The 17,664-nt window shown below is 42.0% G+C and overlaps 1 protein-coding gene across 2 annotated transcripts in view; it reads right to left on the bottom strand.

The window, feature by feature from the left end:
* The window catches only part of FAT3 (FAT atypical cadherin 3), a 652,719-nt gene that overhangs the window by 28,048 nt on the left and 607,007 nt on the right, over positions 1-17,664 (bottom strand). For both annotated transcript variants that reach the window (XM_037841083.1, XM_037841084.1), the window contains exons 20-22: positions 10,357-10,491; positions 8,505-8,662; positions 2,444-2,912 (exon numbers count right to left, since the gene is read on the bottom strand). In XM_037841083.1, coding sequence (XP_037697011.1) covers positions 2,444-2,912; positions 8,505-8,662; positions 10,357-10,491 — 762 coding nt within the window. The remainder of the gene's footprint in view (positions 1-2,443; positions 2,913-8,504; positions 8,663-10,356; positions 10,492-17,664) is intronic.

Below are 17,664 nucleotides of genomic sequence, written 5' to 3'. Positions count from 1 at the left end.
TAAATAGCTTATCACTATGAATTAAAGGCCAAATTATTGGTTCTTTCTTTTCTTTTCTTTTTTCTTTTTGGCACGTTTTAGGAATTTGCAGACAGGATATAGGGACCTTGTAGAAGTTCCTCTGACATGAACAGACACTGGAAGCAAGAAAGTGGATTCTCTGTCCTCTTTTCTTTGTGGTCAAGGCCTCATCCTTATTCCAAAGAAGAAGGCAGGTACTGCCTCACACATCAGAAGAGGAATCCTATGCCTTCATTTCCCCAGAGAAGCAATAGAAGCTTTATTCCTGGACTTCCTGGTGGGTGGCGAGGAGTCTGCTGTCTCTGGGCTCGGGCTGCCACATCTGGGCCTATGCTCTGAAGTCTGCTGAGTAAGGACCACTGGGTGAGGCTGGGGGGTTGCCTTGGTGGAGAGTTGCTCCCACTGGTCCCCCTCAATTGAACAGAGGTGTGGAAATGAGAGACAGGAGACTGAGAGAAGGGAGTTGTATACATGGAGGAGAGGAAACATGCTTTCTCCATTTTAGGAAAACATCAGCCTGGGGCACAAAGGAGAGTTTTGACCTGCTAAGAGGCTTTATCACCTTGGAAGAAAGAGTAACTTTTGTGGGATTCCAATCCCAAACCCAAACACAAGGGAAAGTGAGAGGAGGGGAGCAGGAGGACAGAGAAATTTGAAAAACATGCTCTAGGGGTAAGTTTAGGCCCTTTGGGAGAGGAAACAAGTTTTTTAGGCCATGTGAAAAGCATATGGCAGGTAGGTTCTCAGCTTAAATGTGATTAAACCAAAAGAGATTAAAAATAGAGGAAACTGCTGTCTCTGAGGGGAGTCATCATCATTTAATTAACATACCTCCACTGAACATTTGGCATAAAGAGTTCATGGAAAATTTCAAAAGAATTTAAAATGCACACCGAAGAGCAACTTTCCATAGTCTTTTTCCTTAATATGGTGATTGTTATTATTTTGAAGATAACCCTTTGTGGAAGCTCATAGCTTTGCCAGCAAAAACAACGTTCTGCCATCATTAAAAGTATATTACAATTTGTGGCTGTGTAACCAGCATTTGACATGGAGTGGTGTTCTATTTCAACCCAATTTAATTATATGCTCCTTTTATATATTGTAGATGGCTCACACTAGCAGAATTGTTTTGCCTGGTGAAAAACTGGCCATGACTTGTCATAATGGGCTGGTTTAGAGAACCACTGAAGTATAGTTACTGCCCATCATTCGGGAATTATGGCTCCATAACAACCCTTTATTTACATATACTGCTGAGACAGTAAAAACAGCAAATAGATTTCTTAAATCGAGATGGCAGAAATTTCCCCCCAGGGTACTTGGCCCTCATTGTGACAATAACATATGCAAGTCTAAATAACTTTGGTGCCTGTATTTCCGCAGTGCATCATTTCATGGACAGTTTATAACATTCTAATAATAAAATGGACTCTAAATTTGGAGTTTGGCTTCCTGAACATTAGATGGTAATGCGCGCAGCAGAGTCTCTAAGTGATTTGTGAGGAAGGTTTAAATTTGCTAATCACACTACCGCTGAGCCCTCGGCAAAGGGGCTGAAGTGGAATCCATGGTTGGGCTGTTACGAGGTGGTAAAGCCTTCTAAAGAATACCTGACCTAGTTTACATTAACACAGATGTGGCATCTGAGTAAAGTCGAAGGATTCTTTTATCTTCAGGCTCCTAGGGCTTAAAACATCTTGGCTGTTTCCCTCAAACAAAAGAAACCTTCCATAAATCCTTTTGGGGCCTATTCTGTATAGTTTTCTTCTTCATGATATATCTTTGGGAAAAAAAAATATTGGGGTAAAGAAAAGCATCAAGCCCTCATCGACTATGTATTTGTCTTGAGTTTTGTGTAAAATTCTTTTTCCTTATTCTTGACTTTCTACACCCTTATAAAGCTGACACTGGTCTTTTTTTTAAATACACGTTTTGAAAGCCTCTCCATTGTGTTCTCTATTCCTGGGCTAGTAAGCTCACCTCCTACTTCCCTTTAGTTTATAGTAAGATTTTATGGCTACCTCTGGTTAAGCATTCCATCTAGTCAGAGGACTAAGTGAGGACCTCATAACCCAGACTGCTAGGAATCATTCTGCATTGACATGCAAGTGGCTCAAGAAGGCAGATACTTAAAGAGCGGTCCTATTCGTTTAAGTCACTGAGGCCTGGAAGAGTGTGGGGTGGACAGGGGAGGGGGCAGACAGGAATGGCGACTCTGCTCCTGCGGCCTCTGTAAAGGGGATTAAGTTGCTGGGCGAGCATCTTGGCTGTGAATATTCCTCTCAACGAGAGCAGCTGGGTTGGCTATGAAGGCAGGAGCTAGGTCCCGGGTGGTCGGCGCCCCATTTCAGTCCATCCTCTCCCCCTCCCCCCCACCAGCACCTCCACCCGCCAAGGTGCCCACCCGGGACGCACTCACCCCCGGAAGGCAGGCCGGCGCAGCTCCCTCCGTGCTGGCACGGGCTGCGCTCACACGCGTCTGGGTAGAGCACGCAGCCCAGCTTCAGCTCCGTCAGGCCCACCACCTCCGCGAAGCTGCTGCGCTTGTTCTGCAGTGGCAGCTCGTGGTTGTTCAGCGCCACCGAGTCCAGGCAGCCCTGGAAGCCGCTCAGCACCTGCGTGACCCGCGTGTCTGTCAGGCTGCGGATGTTATCCGCCTGCACCAAGGCTCCGAAGTAGACGGTGCTTTCGGTGCTCAGCCTCTGAAAGTAGAGGGGCGCCCTGCGCCGCTCCACGTAGCTGTCGTCCAGCGACAGGCTCGTGAAATTGCCATTGAGCTCCAGGAAGACTGAGTGCCAGCTCCCGTCGTTGACAGCGCGGCCCGAGATGCCCAAGATGCCGGGGCCGCTGCCGCAGTCCAACTGGAACCACAGTTTGCCGTCCACGATCTGTGTGGGGACGATAATCAGAGCACTTTTTAACATGCATCTCACAATATTTTCCCGTACATACCTGTTTCCACCAGCCCAGGGCCGTCATAAGAAGGCTGTAGGATAGACATTGCTTTTGATGGAGCCATAAATCTGCTGTGTTCTGATTTTTTACCAGGCACCTCTCCCTGACCCCCCACCATTATCTGCCACCCAAGTGCATGCTTGATATTTCAAAATCTTCTTGGTCAGTAATCAGTAACATGAACAGAGCTTCAGAAATCCACAATTATATTTAAGAATGTTCCTATTCTTTGGGTCTTTACCTTTTCACATTCATAGCAAGATCTTGGTTTAAGGCTCTGTTTATCCTCTGCATCCTTCTCAGTTATTACCACCACAGAAATGATCTCTGTGAACTCATTACTATTTATTTACACATATTTATTGAACATCTACTATGTGCTAAGCAGTGTGCTAGGTGCAGCGGAGGCCATGGTGAGCAAAGAGCCACCATCTCTGCTTACAGTCTAGAGGGGAGGATGGACATAAATCAAATAATTACACAAATCCCCCCCACCCCTACAGTAAGTTTCTGTGAGTGTGTCACAGGGGAAAGAAAGGCTGCTGGCAGGGGGTGGGGAGGTGGGGGTTTGGGGGTGGGGGTGGGGGTGGGTTGATGATGGTTAAGGGGGGTGGGGAGAAGATTTCCTGGTTCTCACCTTCCTATAGATTTAAATCCCTCTTGTGGTGGTTTAGAAGCTATATATACCCTGGAAAAACATATTCTTAAATTTAATCCATTCCTGTGGGTGTAAATCTACTCTAAGAATTTCTTGGTGTCTCTGAGTTTGGGACCCCTTATCTGGAGAGCAGAGATAGCTGCTCTGGATTTATTTTACAAGGATACTATGTCCAGTAGCAGAACGGTAGCTGCATCGTGCACAGTCAGAACACGTAGACTCCTCTCTGTAATGTAAATGTGTGAATGCAAAAAGTCTGGAGACTAATATTTATTTCCTTTTCAGAGAGCGTCCCTGTGTAATCTATGCTGTTGCCTTTGTCATTTTTTTGGTTCAACAAAACAGAGTGAATGGGTAATGCAAATCATACCAGAATACTTGCTAAGTGACAACTCCTGGATAATATCCATATTTGTATATCAATGTAAGTAGTAAAATGATCAACTGTGACTTTGGGGACTACCTTCTTCTGGCATAGTCCATCTGTTGTTATGCTCTGTGACTATAAAATGGTGCCCACCAGCCTACCAAGGGAAATCTTTTGGTGGTAACGCTGCAATTCATCTAAGTCTTTGTAAAAGGATGTATTCAATGAATATATTACTTGCTCCCTTCCCCCTCCCCCTTCCCCCCCACCCCTGGGAAAATAACCAAAAGCTACAAATCCACCCAGCAGCAGTGATGTGACCCGGAGGTACTCACACATATGGCAATTCTGTAACTAAGGAACATAAAAACAGCCCATACTAACACTGAGATTGGCTAGGTCCTTTTTTTTTTTTTCCTGTTGAAAAAAATATCAGGAACATTACTGAATAGACAAGAAGTCAGATGCCTAGATGATTTCCCACCCTTTTGAAAGCAAAAATCACTTCAATCTTCAAAATTCTAGGAACTTGGAATTATAAGCCTTGTTTATAGGACAAACTAGAGTGCTGATGCCAAATGTTATCTTGCAAAAATTAATAATCTTTGGCTATTTCATAGGTAGATATTGGGCTAGGGAGAGCAAAGTACACTTCATTCTTTTCATATCTGAGTCCTTTCATACTGGAAAAATATTCCCTGAGCACATTTAGTTTTTTTCTGTCTTTAGAATAGGGTTTACCCAGTTTTAAAGAATCTACTTTTCAAGAGGACAAAGCTTTCTCATATCAGAGGGCAAGCTATTTTAAAAAAAATTGAGGTGTGCAAAAAACTGTAAAATGTCTGTAGCAGTGATACTGAAATGATGTGCTGGGTGGGACAGGAAGACAGTCTGTTCAATGAAATGCATAATTCAGAGAGTGTGGCCCTAATGTTATAAAATATTTAGATCCTTGGGGTTGTCTGAAATCAGTGACGTGTTTTAACCTGATTTTCCAGTGGCCTGGGGCTTTGGGAGATAGGATATAGGACCTGTAAGAAGTCATACTGCAGGAAAGTGGGATGTTTTGAGTAAAAAAGTATAAATTATGACACAAGTCTTACTGCTTCAGATCCTGGGTGCTTGGCTCTAGCAAATGCAACCTGATCATGGAATTTGTAAGAGAGTTGCTAAACATTCTTCGAAAAGGTCCCTGTTTAAAAACCTTTTCTCAAGGCTGCCATTAATAACCACTTGGCATACAGTAAGTGCTTGAAAAATATGTTTTGAATGAATAAATGAATGAATATATAATCATTACAGGCCACTGAATCTTTGCTTTTGATAAACTCCTCCAGGGCTTCCACGTGCTTGCATCTGTCAGTGGTCCAGATCCACTACTGGCTAGCTATCACTTTGAGTAAGTCACCAAATCTCTCTGAACCTCAGTTTTCTCATGGGCAAAAAGGAGACACTTAACTTACACAGGGGTGGGTGAATAAAAAATAAATGTATGTGCAAGTACTTTGTAAAGTGTTAGGTACTTTGTTATTATGTAATAATTATAAGTTAACTCACTTCTCCAGGACAGTCTTTTACAGATCTTCGAATCTCCTGAATATTGGGAGGGAGGATGGGGTGGGGTGGGGGAACTGCTTGTTACTCTTCTGATCTGTGTTGGAAGGATGTGATCATTCTAAGTGGACTGTTTTCCAATCCAAATGATCTTTCCCTGACCATCTTCCTTTTGGCCCTGGGGTCTCAAGCTAGCTACGCCTGAGAATCATCAAGATGAAGCAATGTATCACCTGTGACTTTCCCAAAAAGTAAAACACGTTATTTCTAGATTAAGAACCAAAGTCTCCATGTGCTTCAGCTATAATATTGGAGCCTAAAGACTGACAGGGAAAAAGTGACTTGTTTCTGGCACATCTCTCCTGGTGATCTGGCATGTTTCTTTTTAGGTGCAAGTAGAGCTACAGAACCTATTCTGCCATCTTCATTCTTGTGTTGGCTGCCAGGAAACTCGGTTATGAATTGTGTTCAACTGAAGTAGCTCCTATTGGTCTAGAATTAATGAAATTCTGCTCTTCCCCACTTCATTGGGTGGCTGTGAACCTTTTAATCTCAGCTTTGATTTACTGTGTCCAGGTATTTTCAGTAAGCCTCAAATCTCTCTTCAAGGAAGGGGATTGATGGTGCACAGAAGAATGAATGAATATCTTTTATGGCTGCCGAGATAGAAGCATTCATTGGTCACGAGCATTTTCATTTCTCCAGGTCTCCTTGCAATACTTTAACTGCCTTCAAGAGACACCCTTTACCCCACTAACAGTTTTAAGTACTTTTCAGAAAATGTTCTCTACCTGAGAAAATATACACAACCAAGAGGAGCAAGTTAAACAAAGCATTTCAGCTTAGTCGTTCTACCAAAGCACAAGGCACATACTGTACCTAGAGCCAATGAAATTAAATCTTGCATGAGGCTGAAAACGTTAAGCAAACAGATTCAAATCCCCTCAGTGGATATTCCTAGCAACTGCAGGGGAATATCTGCAGTAGTTCAGTACAGCTGTGCTCTGTTTTAGGCAAACCCAACGTATGAAAAGCAAACTTACAGAACAGACAGATTGGTGGTGATTATTCGCATCACAAAGGGATTAATGCAAAGGTTCTTTCAAATAGCAACTGTCCTCAGTTTATTAGAATTCTATTTACAGAGATTCAATTTACACAACTTTCAGAAATATGCTTGATTCATGAAATACAATATGCCTTAGGAGCTAGAGCCACCTAAAATGTTTAATTATTATTCTTTCCCATCCCCAGGGATTTGTACATTTTGGACTTTTACCAGTGAAGTGTCAAATGACACAGTTCTATTTTTGGATCAAGCCATTCAACTCCAATATTTTTGTTCTCTCTTAACAATATATAAGAGATTTGCTAATAGAAAGTATTTGCCTTGCAAGGATGCTCTGCAACTCCCAGCTCTGTTGGAGCTTGAAGGAGAAGTAAGGAAGATCTGTGACACCCAAGCAGAGCACCTAGATTTTGTCAGTTCTGAGTAGGTAGAGCATTTTCCCAGTGGTTGCACAACACCCCACCTATCGAGGTTACTATAATGTGACTTGCGGACTAAAAAACAAAAAACAAACAAACAAACAAATACAACAATGCTTTCCATTCCAAAGTTGAAATTATTGAGTTGAACGAGTAAAGATAGTGGAAGATTCCCCACAAAAATAGAAACTTTTAAACTCCAACTCCCTGCTCACTCACCCTGGCTGCCAAGTAATAATACCTGGCAATAGCAGAAGAGGGTGAGTACAAGTTTATGTGACAGTAAAGAGATGCCTAGATATTTAATGTCCTAGATATTTTCCCTCCTCCCATCTGGCCTCAGGATGAAATCCTGGGCCATATAATTAAGTTGGATGTGATATATCAAATAATCAAAGGACAGAAGCTAGAAGGGCCCAATCTGGTCCCAGTTAAGCCTAGTGATGGAACCCTGGGGAGGAAAAGATTGCCATTTCCACTTGGATGGGCATTTCCTACTGGCAGACTATAGGTTTCTGAAGAGTACTCACAATGGGCTGGTCCAACAATCTGGTGAGCATAATATTAGATAAAACATATCTTCTTCCTCTTTCTTCCCTTCCCCATACCTGGAGGCTGATTTGTATCTATGAATGCCTGAAATGTGATTTTGGACAAAATAACTTATAGCAGTAAGATGGAAAGCTAGAGATATCATGGTGATTAAGAGCACTGAATGAGAGAGACCAGAGTGTGGGTCCAGGCTTTGTCACTTATTAGCTATACAACCTTGGTAAGTAACTTGACCTCTCTGAACCTCTATACTCTCCTTGATCAAAAGGGGGTGATAATATATAACAAATATATTAGAATACATTTATAATAAAAATCAAAATGATGCACATAGCGCTGTTCGTGTTACTGTTGTTTTCATGAAGGCAGCAGAAGTCCTGAGCTGAATACAAATCCAGATTTGCTGGAAAAGGATATCTGGCTGCCTTAAAAGTGCTTCTGAGGCTGGGAATGGTTTAGAAATTGGGCTACTTGAGTCTGTACCCCAGACCTTCAATCTCTTCCCTGAGGAAGAACAGAAGTAGCCTTCTGAGGTCAGTGGGGATAGACCTATGTAGTGGAAAAGGATGCAGCCAATGCTTTTCAAAGACCATCCCTGCAGTGGAATTGATTAGGAGATACATTCTAATGAACTGCTGAGTGATTACAGCTCAAAGGAGGCTGGTGCTTGAACACACTCTAGAGGGAGATGCCACGATCTACCAAGAGCCAATTTTGAAGCTGAATGTTCGAAAGGAAAATGGGATGTTGGCACACTTCCCAGCTCTGCTACTGCTTCCCTTTGCCCTAAAATCTGCTTCTGGTCTTCTGAACTTACAGACAAAATGATTTCAGCAGTTCACAATCCAAGAGCCAACATACTAACATGAGAACTGACTGCAGGAAAAGATAACCCACTTTAATTACCTTCAGAATTATGCAGGGATTTGCTCTGGTGTACATTATAATTCCATTGCTTTGCAGGGTTCGTAGACGCAGAGCTAGCTTAAAGTCCTCTTCTTCACTATTTTCAGAAAGCCGGTATTTGATGTAACTGTTTCCAGCAAAGCTGAGAGAAGTGTGCCCTGAAAGGACCATTAGAGAAGATATATATACTTTTAACATCCAGAAACGAGCAAGGATACTTGAAGTTACCCAACAACTATCAAGCAAGCTGATTAAAGACAATAGGAAGTTAATGAAGGCATTGAGAGGCTAGTTTTGATTAAAAGCTAGTTCTCCATTTCACATCACACTCTAATTTCAAACTGAAAAAAAATTATTAACTTTTGGCTGCCCAAAAATTTGGTTGTCTCATGCCAAGGGCAACTTGGTAAATTCTATAACCTGGATTTTTGTAGTGTCACTAAATTTCCAATTCTCACCCTCTAAAATTAACAGTATTAAAGGATACCCCTCCATACCACCCCATCACTTTAAGTACTCAAGAACTTTCAATTTTATGAAAAAAAGAAAGTCAACAAAACCATTTTCCTGTAAATCCATTTTACTCAAGTATCCTAGGGCTAATTAGAAATACAGCAATTATGCAATAATTATGGACAGTGAAGTTTTTTTAAAGAAAGGAGAAGGGAGATGGGAGGGAAAAAGAGATACAAGGTTAGAATACTTGGCTTTATTGTCAGCCTGCATATCTTCCTGCTTCAGGGCAGCTCAACAGCAGGTGGAGCTGAGCCAATCCTGCTGACCCCAACAGAGTAACCCCAGCTTAGAGCACCAATTATGCAGACCCTCCACTGGAAGTGTTCAACTAACTGCATGTTATGTGTGTGTGCAGCATAATCACCAATTATCTTCTAATCTTAGATGATTTCGAAGGGGTTATTTTTCACTTCATGGGCAGCTCCATTCTTGAATCAACTACAAAAGAACACTGGCATTCATTTTTAAGAACAGTGCTTCACTTTGCTAAGGCTGAATTTCTAGAACCCAATGCTCAGCAAAGTGCCTTGCAGGTACTAGGCATGGCTATTTTTTATTTGCACCATAATTGCTATTATCATCACTCAGTATATATTTCATGGATCCCCAAATTGGTATCAATATGTTTGAATTATAAATATATAGTCTGTTACAAAAGGAGGATTCTGTTGGCACAAAACTGAACAATACTGTTTTTAGATGAAGGACGTAGTAGAGGACATGTGAATCAAATGAAGCTCTGAAATTAAGTGAAGATCAAAAATGGAGGATCATTTCGATTGAAATCACATGAAGACTGATTTTGTTCTCTCTTTAACACATAGAGGTGGACACCTCTTCTTTCTGGAACATGCAGTTAGTGGAACATTTTCAGTGGAGAGTCTGCATAATTGGTGCTCTAGGCTGGGCTTACTCCATGGGGTCAGCAGGATTGGCTCAGCAACACCTTCTGTTGATCTCCATTTTGTGGCTGTGGATTTGAGTAGCCCTCTAAACTTCAAAGGCCAGGCCACAGATAATCTGACTTGACTGCCCAACCAACAGCCTTCTACTTTCCATAATTTCACATCCTTAATAGCCATGCAACATGATTAAAAACGCATGTTGCGGTCTCCCCATTATACAGGGAGTTATTACATACTGCTTAGCACAGGTTGCAGCTGAGATAAACCTCAAGTAAATCTGAGGGTGGATGTTGGCTGTGGTCCATTCTGAAGAGAAATGCTGCATGCAGGCAGAAATGTCTTCTGGAAGGGCTTAGGCAGTGTAATTTGTTCAAGGGCATGAGCTGCAGGAATACAAAATAAGACCCTTGTAACCCCACTCCACTTTGCACCTGAGCACTCTCCGAGCTTCCCTGGTGGACACTGGCAGAGGAATGGTCTCCTGCTTGCTTCATAACCAACACACTGCATGTCCCCTGGACACGGCTTCTCCACACAAGGATCGTTGGAACCTGGGCACAGTCCTCCTGTGACAAAGGGGGAACAAGCACGATCAACACAGAAAGGGAGTTACCTTGCACTCTATGGGCAGAGGAACTGTTCGACAGCTGGGCTCTGTCGGCTCCACACTCGGAGACTAAGAGGCTGCCCAGAAGCAAGATGGGCTGGATGGGTTTCACATGCTGTGGTTGCCCTGCCAGACATCCCTACCAGAAGCTCACTGTCAGAGCAATGCAGGTGAGGTTCAAGAGTAAATGGAGCTCCTCCTTTTAGGCTAAAATATGGTAAGGTTGTGACTGGACCAACTTCAGCTGGAAAAAAAAAGACTGTGATGCTAGGGCTTTGGTAGTATTCATTAGGGCGGGGTTCCTGCACATTGATGGTCATTTGAACACATTACTTGAGTTTAGATTACTTCTATAACCCCCTCCTGCCCTGAGAAATATGAGAACAGACTTCAGAAAATGTTAACTTTGACATCAGAGGGGGAAAAGACTTTTTTTTTTAAAGAAATGTATGACTAGTTCTAAATTGTGAAAGCACCACTCACATCTGTTTTCTAATCCCATCTGCTACATGCTATTTTATTGATTAGCTGTAAATGTGCCCTACCAAGCTATCAAAAATAGTAGAATTATCCCCAGTGAAAGAAGGTTTCTTTTCTACCTGTTCAATGTTCACAGCACAGTAAGATGAAAGGTTAATCCCTCAGAGAGGAAATCCTGGAAAGCAGATTAAGTGATTAAGGCCAAATTCAAGACCTAAGTGAGTTATTTCAAAACTGGTGGTGGTGAAGATGGGTCCAATGAAGGAAGTGCACTTTTCATTGGTCTTGGATATTTCAAATATAATTAGGCCATTGTAAACCTGGTGAGAGTTTAAGTAGTAAAAGGACTATGAAAAAAGAAGGCACAAATTAAAAATTTCCTAATTGGATTTGTAGTGGCCCATGTGGGCATCCCTTCCTGGAACCGAGCACATGTGGCCATAAGCAGCTTCATTCCTCAGCAAGATGTGGCCTGTGGATCTTCCATCCTAACACTTGCCTCATCGTTAAACACATTGTGTCACTTCACAATCATTTCTTTTTCCAGGAGAAAGCAGAAATTTAATGCTAAGTACATGTAAACATTTTAAGACTTTTAATCCTTGAGAGGAGAAATATTCAGTTTATAAGTCATAGAATGATCCCTACAAGTGGTTCTAAAAGACGTAAATGCCCTGAAATACTTCTTCCTACTTTCATCCCCCAAATCTTTATTCCTGGTGCGTACTTACCAGTATTCATACAACTTAAAAATAGCTGTTTGACTACTCTATGACCTATTTCAAGAGGCTTTTGATAGTTAATTTTAAGTAAAATTTGCCGCATTCACAGAGGAAGGGAGCGTTTTAAGGTGAGCTTGAAGGATGAGATGCTTCCAGTAAAAAGGGACTGTGTTTCATGGGAATGAACCAACCATAGTCAGTGGCTTAACGACATGCATGTCTGAATATTTATTCACATTGAGTTCACAACTCTACCAGCCGACTCAGCTGTTTCCATCACACGAGGCTTCATCTCAGTTTCTGCAGGCTTTGGTCTGCACACTTCCGGAGTGCTCCTGGAAGGTTGCTCCTAAATGATGGCAATATGCTCTAAGATGCAAACTGAGCCCAACATTTATTCTTCTACATGGAGGGGGCAATGTGCATACATTAAAACAAAATATATCCAATCAAACAGACATAACTTATGGTCGGACTGGGCACCACCTTCCAATTAGACACAGGAACAGTTGTTTATGTATTTAAGAGGTGTGCTACTTTCCATCCCATGGACTTGCCTTTTCCTCCTCTGTTTGCCTAGCCTAAGGATACCCTGTCTATAGATTTCTAAATTTCCAAGACACAGCTATATTTGCCACATTCATCATCTGTCCTGTTCTAATGCAATGGCTGTATTCCTAAGAAATCTTGCATTATCCAAAATCCAGTTTAAAAGCCAGTTTCAAAGAGGAAAAAAGGGAAAAGAGACATATTTAAATATATATAATAAAAGCTAAATACTGCATTCCAGAAGGAATCCAGCATTTGAGCACTTCTTTTTAATTCACACTTGTTGGCCATTTTTTTTTTTTTTGACCATCAGCTCTACCCCATCATTAGAACAGGGTGTCTCACTTTATCACCTGTATCTCCTGCTTTGGGTTAAAGCACAAAACCATGCAGAGCAGCAGGTGGAGTTCAAAAACAACTTTTTTTCTTCTTTCCTTGTGAGATAACCCATCATAGCACAAATAATTCAATCTCAGACCCTCATTAATGGGTTGTGTTACAGCCAATTCTCATTATGAATACTTCAAGTAGAGCATATATAAAATATTGTATTAAAATATACATTAATATAAATATTACAATAAATACATTCTAATATTGATGTTAATATAAATATTACATATATAGTAAAGTCTATTTATATGCATCCCAGCAGCCACTGACTTTGATGGGTACTTTTCCCTTCTTATTTTAATAGGTTCTTTCAGATAAAGGGGACTTTTCTTGGCAAGGGAACAGTCTCTCGATGCTTTAAAAATCCTCTGGGGCCTCCTCCCCGAGTCTCAGCCAGGGACATGTGCAGCCATAAACATTTGGGCTCCAGCTGCTGCTGTCTGTTCACTCTGCTCACTGGATACTCTCTTGTGGCTCGAGGAAATCTGACGGCAGATTAGAGTCTGGAGGTTAGTGTTAAATGTAATGTACTGGTTAGCTGGGGACAGGTGTGAACATCAATGCAAACTGCTGTCTATTCCAAGTAGAGAAAAACTTTTTAGTTACTGAAAAGTAGGTTTCTTGAAACTAAATACTCACCATATCCAGTATTATAGTCCTTTCCTTTCTATCATCTATCATCAGCATATTAGGTCATTTCTGACATATGTATTGTCAGAGGAACTTGGCCTTTGTGCTCCGACCCCTGATATCATGTGATCCTTGGCCTCAGGTGCACCGTGATTAGGTCCGGGGACCACTTTCCTGGGGACAGACCCTCTCCTCCAGCCTTACCCCCAAATTCTCTAGCTCCATAAACTAAATATGCTTTAAATGGACACTAAGGATTTGAGTCAGTTTTAAAAATCACATGCTTACAACATCCCCTTCTCAGGGAAGTATACATATCTATTATTGTTAAGAACCATGAAGACCCTCTCTCTGGTGGCAGAAAGCACTTCATCATCTCCCAAGTAGCAGCTACGTGACAACTGTGTCAACTCCTGTTGGCTTCTGGGAAGAAGTTTATCTCATTAACTATCATTAAATAATCCAGGTTTAATTGACTTTCTCTGTGTTCAGTGACAGCTGGGGGATGGGTGCTTGTTGACCTACATGCTCTGTATCTCCAGATATCTGTCAATTTGGTGCCACAGTGGGTATTAAAGGAGAAGGGTCCCACTTTATCAAACCAACTGGTACTGTTTGTTCTACTTCAGGGTAGGACAGAAGGATCAGACATTTTCAGCTCCTGCTGCAACATAAAACAAGCAGAGTAAGCTCTGTTCCCCATTTCCAGATCCCTCAGGGAGGGGGCTAGTGTACTGGAAACAGGTGCTGCATTGATAAGAGCAGACCTGGGTTTTAGCCCTGGCTATTTATCCAATTTATTCATTGTGTGACCCCAAATGCGTCACTTGACTTCTCTGGGCCTCAATTTCCTTTTCTGAAAAATGAGGATAATGATTCCTCACAGAATTGTGATGGACTAGTGTATGTCAAAGTAAACTGTAAATAAAAAAGTTCTATAGTAAAAACAAATTACAACAAGGTCTTAAAACTGGAGGCAATAGCTTGACTCAGAAACATGGTAGAGACCTGAACACAAATGTAATATTTTACTTGCCTTCCTCTTTTTGGTCAAATCCATGATTTCTAAGTTTTGAGATGATATGAAATACTGTGTACAATGGAGGCACAAAATGAGGCTTGGAGCTTTTCATTAATGAGCCTCATGGGGTGTGCAGGCAATGTCAGGACCTGTGCACCTTCTCAGTTTTAGGTGGGGGTGTTCTTTCCACACAGCCTCTCCACTGGGTGGGAGGTGCACACAGTGTGGCCATCCTCTGAAAGGTTTCCCACCTGCTCAAGTGGAAATCGAGGCCACTTTGTACAGAGTGGACAACATACAATTCACTTGAGCAGAAGCTTCAGAGATTTGGAACATGTTCTCTACCATTTGTTCGCCTCTCGTCTCCCCATCCCCCCAGCATTCCCACAGCCCCCTGCATTAAGTCTATGCCATGAGCCAATACATCAGTATCCAGCTGTGATTATCATCACTGCCACTGGAGCTGATTCAACCTCTTGATTTGTGTCTCGGCCTTATTACACTGAAGAGTCCAATAATTAACGGCAAATATTCTACAGCCTGAATTCACACGCTTTGCCAAGATGCCATGTCCTGGTAAATACCACATAAGTCAATAAGCTCCCCCTCTTAATTCCTAGCCTTGAAAGAAGTTGAAAAACACATTATTCTGAGGTTTCAGCTTTGAAGTGATCTCTCGTGGTTCCCTCAGAAGCACAGAATCATTCAGAATGGGGTGTGCTTGGCTCAGCCATATTTTTATGGATGATTTCACCAAAGGCTGAGTGCATTTTCATTCAAGACATCCTGTAGACGTCTTGGGTAGAATATTTAAGGGAATGTCCACATGCTGAGAAGTGTCTACTATCACTTCCAAAACACTCCTGACATTTTGGGACTCAGGTATTCTGGAGATGAGGCATCTACAGAGATACACCTGTAATGAATGAAAAAGGGAAACTTCCCAGTTTGTAAGGGGAATCCATTTAAGATTCAGAGTAAATACTGAGGGTTATTCAATATCACTGGGATTGGGGCTCTTGGCTCTCTCCTCATTCACATTAACAAACCCCAGCAAAAGTGCTAACCCAATCTCAGATATTTTTTTCTGCACTTCAAATTTCATCAAGGCCAAGTTTAAGTGGCATACTCTCTCACAGAAGCCTTCATCATTTTATTTTCATTTTAATATAAAAGTGCATTACCAAGGCCTAATATCATCAGGCCCTGTTTACCTGTCTTAACCACATTCCTTCCTAGGACCATCCACTCTCCCTGCCATCCAGTCCTACTAAGCTCCGTGTCTTTTGCTGTTTCGTGCTAAATCGTAGACTTCATGAGTATGGGAATCACATCAGCCTCATTCACCATATCCAGGGTCCGGCATAAAGTGGCACTCACTAATTAACTGCTGAGTGAATGAACAAATGAAAAGATGCCTAAAGTCCCTGTGTCTTTCTCTACACTGCTCTCTCTGCTTAAAATGCAACCCCTGCCTGGCAAAGACCCAGTATGACAAGCTTCATTGCCTCCAAAAAGCCTTTCCTGGACTCCTCCAAGTAGAACTGATGGCTTCCTCCTTGATGCCTCCCTGTGCCCCAACTATGCCACCTACCACTCTTCACAGCACGCATTTGCTTAGAGCCAAGGAGTGAGATGGAATTTGGCTAGGAAAGAAGATTCAGGGGGTCATAACTCTCCTTAGATATGTGCAGGGCAGCTTGCAGAGTTGGGGTTAGCTGTGCTGGGTTCTGTGTGGCTCTAAAAGATAGAGTAGGGTGACATTACAAGGAGATGGATTTTGGTGCACTAACAGGGAGAAGATTATCTAAGGGCTGTCTTGTGGGATAGTGCGCTCCTGGCATTGGTGTGCAAACTGTGGCTGAATTTCTATGTCAGATTATAGCAAACAAGATATCTGCAGTAGCGGGAGGGGGGATTGGATTGGGTGACTTCCAAGTTCCTTACAAATATGCACAGAGGCAGTAAGGTACAGTCCTTAAGAAATGTGTTGAATAAGACTGCCAGGGGTGAATCCTGGCTTGGCCATTTACTGGCCCCATGACCTTGGGCAACTCAATTGACCTTTCCAAGTCTTAGTTTCCTCAACATTTGAAGGTTAACAATACCTATTTTTAGGGCTTTGTAAGGATTAAATGCAATTACAAATGTGTGAAAAACAGCACGGCACGACTAAGGTCTCAAAAAATGTTGGTTATGTTTGTTCTTGCCTTGATGTATGCACTAAGTTGCACATTATTTCTCAACTCCAGGCCTTGGCTCTAAAGCTCCTCTGCCTGGAACCCTCCCTTCCCTTCAGGTCCCTAATTCTAGGCGTCCTTTCATGCCTAGCTCAGGTATCATCTCGTCCAGTGCTTCAGTGCTCCTCCTAATACCCTGAGCAAACCCTTCCGACAAGTGCCACACCCCCACTGACTGAGGGCATGGAGGATGTCTTACTCATCGTTAATGGTGCTTCACCTATGGCAAAACATTCAATTCACCTTTTTTGTTTGTTTGTTTTGATTCTAAGTCCCATTCTGTGTTCCATATCTGAATAAGGACCTCGACAAATCAGGCATCCTCTTCCACCATCATTCTTATAAACACAATGGTCTTAAGTTGTGATGGTCTCATTGGGGGTTCATTCTCCTGGACAGAAGTCTCCTTTCTGATATACTTCTATGCCAGACTGTTGAAAAGTCAATGAAATTTTTCAAAAATGGACAATCTGCATAGCCCCATGGGCTGCTGCTAGAGCCCTTTCCTCTTACTTCCCTTTTAGGGGTTTGAATGCATTTATCATTCCCCATTCGATTAAGTTGGTGTCAGGCTTTCCAGGAGCCATCTCACGGTATCAGAACTTGGTAACTCTCTAAGTTCTGTTCAGACATATGTTTGATGGTAGCCAGAATTTAATGAGCCTATTTCCCACTAAAACTCAAGTCTGCCTTCATTTTGTCAAAGCAATTCAGCATTTTGGTTCAAGATGTTAATGGTGATAGCTGGATCCAGAAAATCTGCATGAGAAAAAGATGAGTTGGAACTTGGGAGAAGGATAGACTAGTGAGGCCAACTCTGTATAAACATTACAACACAGCCCAGAATGGGTGGCTACCTCCATTTATTATGTTAACTAGTCTACTGAGGTAGGAAAGTTCATTTAATGAATCTGCCAAACTCAGAGTAAACAGATGTGCAGCTAATATTAGTTGTGTGTGTGTGTGTGTCTGTGTCTGTGTCTGTGTGTTGGGGGATCCATTTATTGAATTCAATTACATCTCCTTTGCAATAAGTGACAGACATTTGAAAATGCCTAATGATTTTCTTAATAACTCTTCACTGCATTTTTTTTTTA

This window comes from Choloepus didactylus, chromosome 6 (assembly GCF_015220235.1).
Source record: "Choloepus didactylus isolate mChoDid1 chromosome 6, mChoDid1.pri, whole genome shotgun sequence".
NCBI classification, from domain to species: domain Eukaryota; kingdom Metazoa; phylum Chordata; class Mammalia; order Pilosa; family Megalonychidae; genus Choloepus; species Choloepus didactylus.
This window is presented reverse-complemented; position numbering and strand designations above follow the sequence as displayed.